This window comes from Chionomys nivalis, chromosome 17 (assembly GCF_950005125.1).
Source record: "Chionomys nivalis chromosome 17, mChiNiv1.1, whole genome shotgun sequence".
In the NCBI taxonomy this organism is placed as follows: Eukaryota; Metazoa; Chordata; class Mammalia; order Rodentia; family Cricetidae; genus Chionomys; species Chionomys nivalis.
In genome coordinates this window covers 55,430,037-55,441,290 of record NC_080102.1, presented here as the reverse complement: position 1 = coordinate 55,441,290, position 11,254 = coordinate 55,430,037, and the positions used below count along the sequence as shown (strand labels likewise).

The window sequence follows — 11,254 nt, the reverse complement described above, 5'->3', positions numbered from 1 at the left end:
CTTACAATTAGGTGTTGACCGTCACCCTTCCTATCTTCTAGGAGCCTGCAAGAGAAGGCATCTTCAGCAGTCACCACTTCATCCACAAGTAACTACTGTGGATTTGGTGAGCTCTACTCTGGGCAGTGCTTTTATGCATGAAGACAGGACTCCAGAGACACATGTAATTTGTCTCTGTTTTAATTATTGTGGAGATTTAGATCTTTCAAAGGATCCCTTGGGATGGAAACAGATGGGTGGGTGTTGCGTCTTTTCCAGCCAAGATGCTACTGTCCTGGAGTGTGGCATTATCGTCACCAGTGTTCTGATGTGTGCATTCATACTCTGAGCACAGACAAAATAAAAAACCAGGGAAGGGGAAACCAAGAATTGTAGAAGTGGCTAGTGGAGCTCTGAAGATTTTCTAATGCACTAAGTGGGTCTCTTGGATTAGTGGGGAATTACTTGCTCTGTTCTGGAAGTTTCCTAATATCGTGACTAGGGGCAGGGCAATGGGGGTTGAGAATTTCCTTTGTTGTGGCAACGTAGAGATGGGGGAGTGGTAAGATGGCTTCTGTACCATCTTCACTCTACAATTCCCCTCCCTCTCCCGATGGAGCGGGAGTACCTGGGCTACAAGGTCAGCCTGGACCTCCTGGTCAGCATCCTCCTCAGAGCTGCCTTCACGTCTTTGTTTCTCAGGCTGTAGATGAGGGGGTTTAGCAGCGGGGTCACCACACTGTACTGCAAAGACAGCACTAACTCCAGGGTTGAGCCGGATGCTGGAGTCATGTACCTTGGGAGGAATTACACAAAGGAGCAAAGTGAACTCAGGATGAGGTTGGCAATACTGTTGGCAGCCATGGGCCATCCACTCTTGCCGAGTGCACAAGGCACCTCAGGGTCAAGTGGACTGTCGCCTTGAGAGCTTCTAGAAATGACTGATCATTGGGAAGTCAATCATTTCTGTCTTCCAATGCTTCCAAGCACGAGTGAACTCACAGAAAGGAACTCCCCCATGAAAATGAGTTCTATGTTGAGGTTAGGGGTTGAGGTTAGGACAGGGCTAATGCATTTCCATAGCATCTCCCTCTCTTCAGAGAGCATCTTGATAGTATCATTACCCTTTCTCTATACTGACAACAATTCAGACACACTAAGCTCTTATTTAGAGATGATTATTTTTTTGCAAAACCATGTGTCTAGTTCACAATACTGCCATTGCTTCCCACACGTATGGCTCTGAGGACTAATCTCACAACTATATCAAATTATTAATAATCATTATTAATAATTGGTAAATGTGTGTGAATGTTTGCATGCATGTGTGGATGTGTACCATATACATGGATGGTCCTCATGGAGGTCAGAAGAGGGTGTCTGGTCCCCTGGAACTGGAATAATGGATGGTTGTAAGCTTGTAAGCCTTCATGTAGTTCTGAGAACTGAACCTGATCCTTTGCAAGAGTAGCAAGTAATCCTAACCACTAAGCAGTCTCTCCAGATCCAACACATTATTTTTGTTTTGTTTTGTTTTTGTTTTTGAGTCAGGATTTCTCTGTGTAGCTTTGGAGTCTGTCCTGTAACTTGCTCTGTAGACCAGGTTGGCCTTAAACTCACAGATATCCACTTGCCTCTGTATCTGAGTGCTGAGAATAAAGGTGTTTGCCACCACCAGTCGGCACTACACATTATTTTGGTGGAACAATTTTTTTAGTATTATTTTTCTTTGGCTAGAAAAGGAGCCAAAATTAGTGAATAAAGTGAGAGATAGAAATGGGTTCAGCAGCACACATGATTTTAAAATATTAAGATTAAATTATTGGGCATATCTTAAGTATCCACAGGGTTATTTCCCAAAGAAACATTATTACTTTATCAATGGCATTGTGTTCACTGGTACAAATGCAACATATCCAGAATGTTCCTTATGGACTCTGCTTGATTTGATTTACGGAGTTATTTAGGTGCCGGGAAGATGGCTCAGGGGCTAAGAATGTTGCTGCTTTAATAGAGGACTGTAGTTTAGTTCACAGCATGCATGGCAGACAGCTTGTGACCACATGTACCTCTAGCTCCAGAGGATCCAGCGCCCTTGTGTGGCCTCTACAGCACCTGTACACACACACACACAAACACACAGACACACACACATACATACAAATACAGAAACACAGACACATATACACACACATAAATGGAGACTGCACTTTTGTTTCCTGGCAATGCAGACCTGAATAATCACACAAAAACTATATTAATTACAACACTGTTTGCCCATGGCTCCTAGCTAGTTCTTATACCTTTAATAACCCATTTCTATTAATTTGTGTATTGTCACGAGGCTGTGACTTACAGGTAGGTTTCTGGCATCTTTCTCCTTTAGCAACTACATGGTGTCTGCCTGACACCATCCTTTCTCCCTGCATTCAGATTAGTTTTCTTGCCTAGCTATATTCTGCCCCGCCATAGGCCAAAGTAGCTTCTTTATTAGCCAATGGTGATGAAACATGTTCACAGCATACAGAGGGGAATCCCATCTCTCTCTCTCTCTCTCTCTCTCTCTCTCTCTCTCTCTCTCTCTCTCTCTCTCACACACACACACACACACACACACACACACACACACTCACACACTCACACACACACACAAAGACACAAGCTTTAAGGAAAAGGTATTGATCTAACTAACTTTAATCATCTACTTTCCTAACATTTCTGTGAAATCAGCAGGGTAAATCTTATTGTCCTTTATTGCACATGAGACAACTGAGATAAAGGGAGGTAAATTTACCCCAGCCACAGGTGAGCCTTTCAAAACCAAACAGCTAGTCCACAGCAGACTGGACTGGGGCTCAATCCTGAGGAATCCAGGATGGAATTTAAGGACAATTCTTTCCTGCCACACTGCATGCTCATGTAGACCAAGAGAGGTTAGGGGACAAACACCCGTCCTTTATGATAAGGGACTGTTGTGTGACACACCTGGATACTCCCGACCCGTAGAAGATGGTGACCACAAGGAAATGAGAAGAGCATGAAGAGAAGATCTTGCTTCGACCCTTGGCTGAGTTGATGCCCAGGGCTGTCGTGATGATACGGCTGTAGGATCCCAGCAGTAGGACAAGAGAACCAAGACCTAAGATCACCATGGTTGTCAGGATGGAGACGACAGTAGTGTGGGGGTCAGAACAGACCAACAAGAGCACTGGGGGAACCTCACAGGCAAAGCTGCAGATGAGGTTTGGGCCACAGAAGTGCTCTTGAGATAGCAGGAAGGTGTTAGCTAGGCTAACAGTGATTCCTAAGACCCATGATATGATCACCAGCCCAGAGCACACTCTTTCATTCATAGTGACCACATACATCAGTGGGTGACACACAGCCTGGAAGCGGTCATAGGCCATCGCAGAAAGGAGGCAGGCTTCAGTGGCCCCAGAAAATAGGACCAGGGCGATCTGAATAAAACACCCAAGGAAGGAAATAGTCTTCCACTCAGAAATAAGGTTCCTCAGCAACTTAGGCACAATGATTGAGGAGTAGAAAGCATCTATAAAGGAGAGGTGTCTCAGGAAGAAGTACATGGAGGTATGAAGGTGGGGATCCCAGCCAATCACCAGCAGTATCAGCAGGTTCCCCGTAAGGGTCAAGAGGTAAATCACCAAGAAGAGTGCAAAGAGCAGCCCCTGAGTCCGAGGGTTGCTGGTCAGTCCCAGAAGCACAAATTCAGTGACATTTCTAACTTCCATGGCGCATTCAGCATCCCATCAGGGACGAGAACCGAAAAGATTGTCCAGCACTGCTATGCAGCTCCGGAATGGTTGACTCAGGAGGGATTGCGTGGCAGTGACATTTCTGCTGTGTTAGATCATCAGCACATCCTAGCTCAGGGCAGTGACCTCCTAGGCAGAGTGAAGGTGTGTGGGCAGCATGTGGAGGATGAGAACTAGAAAAGGAGGGAAGGAGAAACGGGATTAGAGAAGGAGAAAGAGGGGAAAGAAGCTGAGCACAGACCCCTGGACTCTGAGACGTCTTATGTTCTACTTCCAAAGAGCGTCAAGCTCAACCTGCGGGACTGACTGCCTGGCACAGTGGATCAGCAGTCAATATTTTGGCTGGACATGTGCATGACAGACTATAATGATGTCTGAATTTTGGGAGAAGTGTTGCGACATCCAATGATGGTGCCAGTCCTTTCTCTGTCCTCATAAGTTTCTAAGTCACTTGAATTTTTCATTTAAAACTGTCAGTAGGAGCCAGGTGGTTGTAGTGTACATCTTTAATCCCAGCCTTTGGGAGGCAGAGGCAGATGGATCTCTGTGAGATGAGGCCAATCTTTTATACAAGAGATAGTTCCAGGACAGGCACCAAAGTTACAGAGAAACTTTGTCTCGAGATACAAAACAAAACAAAACAAAACAAAACGAAACAAAATTCAGGAGGGCAGTCAGATGGCTTAGTGAGTAAAGGAGCTTGCCACAAGGCTGATGGTCTCAATTCTGTCCCTGGAACTCAGAGTGGAAGGATGGAAGGAGAGCACTGACTCCTGCATGCTGTCCTCTGAATCCACATACATACAGTGCCACACACAACCCACCCCCAATAGATGTAAAACAATCTGGAAAACCAAATGGTTTCCAAGATCCATTTCATTTTAGTCATTCTAAGAATGATGAAGCAAAGTGATTTGATTTTTTGGGGTGCGCATTTGTTACTGAATAGAAAGTCCTTGTCCCTTTGTATGCTAGTAGCCCAAGCAGAAGTGGCTCAAAGTTTCACGGACACTTGTCAGGGGAAGCCCCTAAAATGGAAGTGAGGACAATGCCCTCTGCTTTCACTGCATTCTCCAGATTTACACGAGAGTCCACAGGGACCCGAGAATCTTTGAAGTGAATGTGGATAAAGCCACATCAAACTTACATCACCCAACTTCTGAACATTACAGATATCTTGTCTCCAAAAGGAGGAGGGATAAAGGATAGTTAGTTGGTAGAATGGACAGTTACAGGGTTCAGTTTTAGACCAGAGGGAGGTAAGGAGGTTGTCTCTCTTCTCAGTGGATAGCTAGAACGTTCTTACACAAAGATCTGATCTCCATTCATGATTATCACTGTCATGGGTTCCCAGAGTGGGCAGTTTTGGGAGAAGATGAATTTAAATAAGAGTTATCCTTACCTGGATTCCAAAGCAGAAACCAGATGTGTTTGCTTAGTGGAGAATGCCAGAGAACATCCTCTCCAACAGTGAACAAAAGCCACGGTTGGACTTAGTTTCTGTAGGCTTCCCTTGACTTAGTCCTAGGGGATAGAGGTGAGGGACTTCTGGGCACTGAGCTCTTTAAATTTTGGTTATGAGTCTTAGTTGGTTATCAGCCTCTCTAGCCCACATGAGACTTCTGAATAAGGATTCATCTCCATAGTCTTAAGTCCAAGGGGAAGGGTAGTTTTCCAAAATTCTGCTTTACAAATAACAATGGCCATTGGGACTCTGAGTCAACTTTAGCCCTGAGAGAGGGAAAGAGGTCCCTGGGGACCTTTAGCTGGTCTTCTGCGGTTCTGAGCAGGGCCTCTGGGCTGACTCTTTCTTTGTGGTACTCTTGTTTTAGTCAGTTACATCATAAAGAAGGCCCTGAGTTTTTAGTTCTATTATTATGTAAAAATATCTCTGATATATCAGTAGGTTATAGGCATATTCATTGTACAATGCACAAAATTCTGAGAAACAAACACACAACCCCTTTCCCTCCAACTTTGCCCAACTTGGCATAGTATCTGCTATGCCTCTTCTTCTAGGCTTCTTCTCCAGAAATGCATTTCCCTTGACTAGGATGTCACATGTTGTTCAGATACCTCCACAAATCTAATAATGTGTTAGGCTGGAAAAAGAACTGTGACAAGTTCTGTACATTATATTCAACTGAAACATTCCTCTTACTGAACACATATGCAACTTAACTTACACTAATATGAAGGTTAAAAAAACCCAATCATGACCTCGTTTTCTTGAATCAATGCTGTTACACACACACACACACACACACACACACACACACAAACTCACATTCCCGAACACACATTTATAAATATGACCAGGGGAGTTTATTTAATGTTGCTCATATATATGTTTAAGGTTGATTGCTTAGGCCTAAATCACCTATGAGGGCCTCACCCCTGGAGCAGACTGATTATCTCTCTCAGCCATTATTCATTTCTTGGGTTCTTCATCCAGGAGCGGGGCCTTGATTTTCCCCGTTGACATTGGCATATTCATTTTCCCGTTCTTGATTTTGTTTAGGTGACCATATTGTTGAGATTCCATGGGCACAGTGATGGAGGAAGGTCATTTGTCAATAAACAAACTGCCTTGGCCCATTTGATAGGCCATCCCTTAGGTGGGTGGAGTAGACAGAATAGAATGCTGGGAGGAGGAGGAAGTGAGCTCAGATGCGATGCCGCTCCTCCCCAGAGCAGACACAATGAAGCAAGCCGCCAGGTCAGACATGCTGAATCTTTACCGGTAAGACTGATGCTACACAGATTATTAGAGATGGGTTGATCAGGATATGAGAATTAGCCTGTAAGGGCTAGAGTTAATAGGCCAAGCAGTGTTTATATGAATACAGTTTGTGTATTGTTATTTTGGGGCATAAGCTAGCCAGGCAACCAGGAGCTGGGGTGGCAGGAACACAGCCCGCAGCCCCCACTACAGCACAGCTTCCCTGTCACTCACAGGAGATACTGTCTTGCAGCAGATATCCTGGTCCTCTGGCTTCTACAGTCTTTCTACCTCTCCTTCAAAGATGGTCCCAGAGCCTTCAGTGTAGGGGTGTGTTGTAGAAGTATCAGCTGGTGTAGGGCACACTATGATCAGTGTTCTGTATATTACGACCAGTTGTAGATTTCTGTAAAAGTCTGTGCTTCAGAACGTAGCTTCTTTATGAATTTGCGAAGGGGGAGAATGGGAGGGGTTGAAGGGAGCCAATGATGTAAAAACAGCTCTCCAGCAGGGGGAAATGGTGTGAATCCAGCAGTCTAGGAGGGGGAAATGGTGTGAACACAGCACTCCAGGAGGGGGAAATGGTGTGAACACAGCACTCCAGGAGGGGGAAATGGTGTGAATACAATGTTCCTGGAGGGGAACCGTGTGAATCCAGCAGTCCAGGAGGGCGAAATCGAGTGAATCCAGCACTCCAGGAAGGGAAAATGGTGTGAATACAGCACTCCAGCAGGGGGAAACAGTGTGAATAAAGCACTCCAGAAGGCAGAAATTGTGCGAATAAGGTACTCCAGTGGGGGGAAATGGTGTGAATCCAGCAGCCCAGGAGGACGAAATGGTGTGAATATAGCACTCAAGAAGGGGAAATGGTGTGAATACAACACTCCAGAAGGCAGAAATATGTGAACACAGCACTCTAGTAGGCAGAAATGGTGTGAATACAGCATTCCAGGAGGGGGAAATGGTATGAATACAGCATTCCCACAAGTTGTCTTCTGAGGTCTACATATGCAACATGACATGCAAACTCATAGCATACATACAAAATAAATAAATAAAAACACAATATATACTTTAAAAACAAAAAATGGTACCAGGTGGTGGTGGTGCACACCTTTAATCACAACATTAAACCTGGGAGAGAGAGCCAGGTGGAGCTTCAAGTTTTAGTCCAGTTTGATCTACAGATTGAGTTCCAGCATAGCTAGTGCTACACAGAGAAACTTTGTCTTAAAAAACCAAAAACCAAACCACAACAATACACAAAATAAAGCAAAAAAAAAAGAAAAAATAATTGAGAATTTCATACCCTCACTTCAAATTTCTTCCTTATTCCCCCCATACCACCACTCCTTTCGAGTTTTAAGTATTCTCTTTTAATATACATACATATATGTGTGTGTATAATATATGTATATATATATTAAAAGGGAGTATATATACATATATATATATATAAAAATATGTGTATATATATCGGTCTAAAACAGGGTCTCTTGATAACATAAACTCTATGTAGCCCTGGCTGTCCTAGAACTTGCACTGTAGACCTGATTGGCTGTAAACTCACAGAGATCTGTCTGCCTCTGCCTCCCAAGTTTCAGGATTAAAGACGAGTGCCTCCAAGTCCAGCGTATTTTTGAGAATTTCATATGAGTACCATATTTACATAATTTCTTCTCTCACTCTGTACTGCCACATCTTTACTTTTTCTGTTTACATTTACCAATGTATCATTGCTTTTTCTGTTCAGGTTGATGAATAGAGTATTTACTTCCGAGTATTTATTTAGGTTCCTAATTGTTAGCATACAATCCTTTTAATAGCATGGTTTATTGTTTTCAAATATTGCATATATATTTCCTTATGTGTCTGGGTCGATGTGAGTGCCTGGCAGGAAAGTGCAGGTGATGGAGTCCAGACGAGGGCGTCGGATGCCCTGCGCTGTAGCTACAGGGGGCTGGGAATTGCCTGATATGGGAATCTGACTCAGGTCCTCTGGAAGAGTGGCAAGTAATCTTATAAAGGCGTAAGTCACAAACAATCCCACACCAGTTTGGAATTATGACAAATAGAATGGTTATTTATTTAAGGGGGAAAAACTTACAGTTCACCCTCCCAGACAACAGCACTCCGCGCAATCAGGAAGTGAACCTAGTTGCCAGAAGCTAAGCCAGAAGCCAGAGAGCGAATTGAGGGAAGTGGCCGCTTTTTTAAAGGGAGAGAGACCACGCCCCAGTGGGCTGATATCTCAGCAGCTATTGGCTGAAGGAGCGGAAGAAGCTCCCACAACAGTCTTAGCCAATAAACTCTCCAGTCCCTAACTGATTATGCTTACAAATTTGTGTTTTTACCTTGTATCTATTTATTTCCTACTCAGCTTCACCAAATATCTCTTCCATGGATCTGTCCCCCTAATCTCCCCATATGGAGAAGAGGAGAAAGGCTCCAGTCCTATAGAGGGTCGGACTCCCTGCCTCAAAGAGTTCTGTATACACAAAGTTACTAGAGTGTCGACACATTGGCAACTGCTCTTGCAGAGGACGCTCTTCAGTTCCCAGCACCCATATGGCAGTTTATAACTGCCTGTAAGTTCAGTTCTGGGGAATCACATGTCTCCTTCGGACCCTCACCGGCACAGCACACACGTGGTGCACACACACACTCGCAGGCAAAACACCCATGCACAGGAAACAAAAAATAAACCAAATTTCAAAATATTTGAGTTATATAATACTAGTCAATCAACCCCTTTGCAGCACATGAACATCCTGCCTGTTAGCCTTTTTCATTTGTGTTATTGTTTCCTCAGCGGCAGATTGTTTCACAGAATAGATGCAAGAGAAATGAGTTTATTAGAGATCAGTGTTTGTTTTCAATAACAATGTTGCAGTTTAATAATTGTATAAATACTTTTTCTTGTTTTAGTATTTGTACAGAATAAACTCTGAAAGAATTTGTAGTTCTTTTTTTATTGGATTAAAAAAATACCCATCCAAATTTCCACTCTCTCCCCTCCTCCCATTCCCTCCTCACATCCTCCCACTCTACCCCCTCTAATCCTAAGAGAGGGTAAGGCACTTTGCATTGTGCAAAGTCCAAGGCACTCCCAGTCCAAGGCACTCCCTACTACATCTATGCTGAACAGGGTATACATCCAAAGAGAATAGGATCCCCAAAAGCCAGTACATGCAGTAGAGATAAATCCCAGTGCCACTTCCAGTGGCCCCTCAGTTTGCCCCAGGCATACAACTGTCAGCCACATTCAGATGGAGTAGGGAGTTTGGTCCTATGCTTGTTTCTTCCCAGTCCAGCTGATGAACTCTTCATGGTCTTGACCTCTTTGCTCATATTCTCATTCCTTCTACTCTTCAACTGGATCTTTGGAGCTCAGTCCAGTGCTGTGTTGTGGGTCTCTGCCTCTGTTTCCATCTGTTGTGGGATGAAGGTTCTATAGTGATATTTAAGATAATCATCAGTCTGACTACAGGGCAAGGCCAGTATGGGCACCTTCTCCTCTATTGCTTAGGGTCTTAGCAGGGGTCATGCTTGTGGATTCCTGGGAATTTTTCTAGAGTCAGTTTTTTTGCTAACTCCACAATGGCTTCCTCAATCAAGATATCTCTTTTCTTGCTCTCAAATCTGTCCTTTCTCCCTCTTGACTATCCCATTTCCTCATGTTCTGCTCAACACTCCCCTTCTCCCCTCCTTTTCTCCTTCTCCCCATCTCTCCTACATTCTACTCCCCACCCCCATGCTCCCAGTTTTGTCAGGAGATCTTGTCTGTTTCCAATATCCAGGTGGGTCTATGTATGTTTTTCTTTGGGTTCACCTTATTACTTAGCTTCCCTAGGATCACGAACTATAGGCTCAATATCCTTTGTTTATAGCTAGTATCCACCTATGAGTGAGTACATACCATATTCATTTTTTTTTGTGTCTGGGTTACCTCACTCAGAATAGTGTTTTCTAAATCCATCCATTGGAATTAGAAAATACTCAGGGCACTGCTTTTATGAGTGAAGACAGGACTCCAGAGGCACACTTAATTTGTCTCTTTTTTACTTATTGTGGAGATTTAGATCTTTCAAATGATCCCTTGGGATGGAAAAAGGTGGGTGAGTGTTGTGTTTGTCCAACAAAGATGCTACTGTCCTGGAATGTGGCACTATCGTCACCAGTGGTCTGACATGTGCATTCATACTCTGAGCACAGACAAAATAAAGGACCAGGGAAGGGGAAAACCAAGAGTTGCAGAAATGGCTAGTGGAGCTCTGAAGATTTTCTAATGCACTAAGTGGGTCTCTTGGATTAGTGGGGAATTACTTGCTCTGTTCTGGAAGTTTCCTTATATAACGATTAGGGGTAGGGCAATCTGAGAAGAGAACTTCCTCTGTTGTGGCAACATAGAGATGGGTGAGTAGTAAGATGGCTTCTTGTAGCATCTTCCTTCTATAACTCCCCTCCCCATCCCCGAAGGAGCAGGAGTACCTGGGCTACAAGGTCAGCCTGGACCTCCTGGTCAGCATCCTCCTCAGAGCTGCCTTCACGTCTTTGTTTCTCAGGCTGTAGATGAGGGGGTTTAGCAGCGGGGTCACCACACTGTACTGCAAAGACAGCACTAACTCCAGGGTTGAGCCGGATGCTGGAGTCATGTACCTTGGGAGGAATTACACAAAGGAGCAAAGTGAACTCAGGATGAGGTTGGCAATACTGTTGGCAGCCATGGGCCATCCACTCTTGCCGAATGCACAAGGCACCTCAGGGTCAAGTGGACTGT

General features: G+C 44.2%; 2 protein-coding genes across 2 annotated transcripts in view; both read right to left on the bottom strand.

Annotated features, from left to right (window-relative positions):
• Window positions 1-612: 612 nt before the first annotated feature.
• Window positions 613-3,728, bottom strand: LOC130888386 (olfactory receptor 8S1-like). Its single transcript, XM_057791292.1, has 2 exons — window positions 2,965-3,728; window positions 613-775 (listed from the first exon to the last, which is right to left on the bottom strand). Exons 1-2 carry the CDS (start codon window positions 3,726-3,728, stop codon window positions 613-615), a joined length of 927 nt encoding a protein of 308 aa, XP_057647275.1.
• Window positions 3,729-10,970: 7,242 nt separating this feature from the next.
• The window catches only part of LOC130888384 (olfactory receptor 8S1), a 3,211-nt gene continuing 2,927 nt past the window's right edge, over window positions 10,971-11,254 (bottom strand). Inside the window, 1 exon segment of the mRNA XM_057791291.1 lies at window positions 10,971-11,133. Coding sequence (XP_057647274.1) covers window positions 10,971-11,133 — 163 coding nt within the window.

Excerpts from the sequence above, each read along its gene's own strand:
- LOC130888386 (XM_057791292.1), bottom strand. The coding sequence starts at position 3,728 with ATGGAAGTTAGAAATGTCACTGAATTTGTGCTTCTGGGACTGACCAGC. Across the intron at positions 776-2,964 it reads TACGGGTCGGGAGTATCCAG|GTACATGACTCCAGCATCCG; the intron begins GTGTGTCACACA and ends ATTCCTCCCAAG.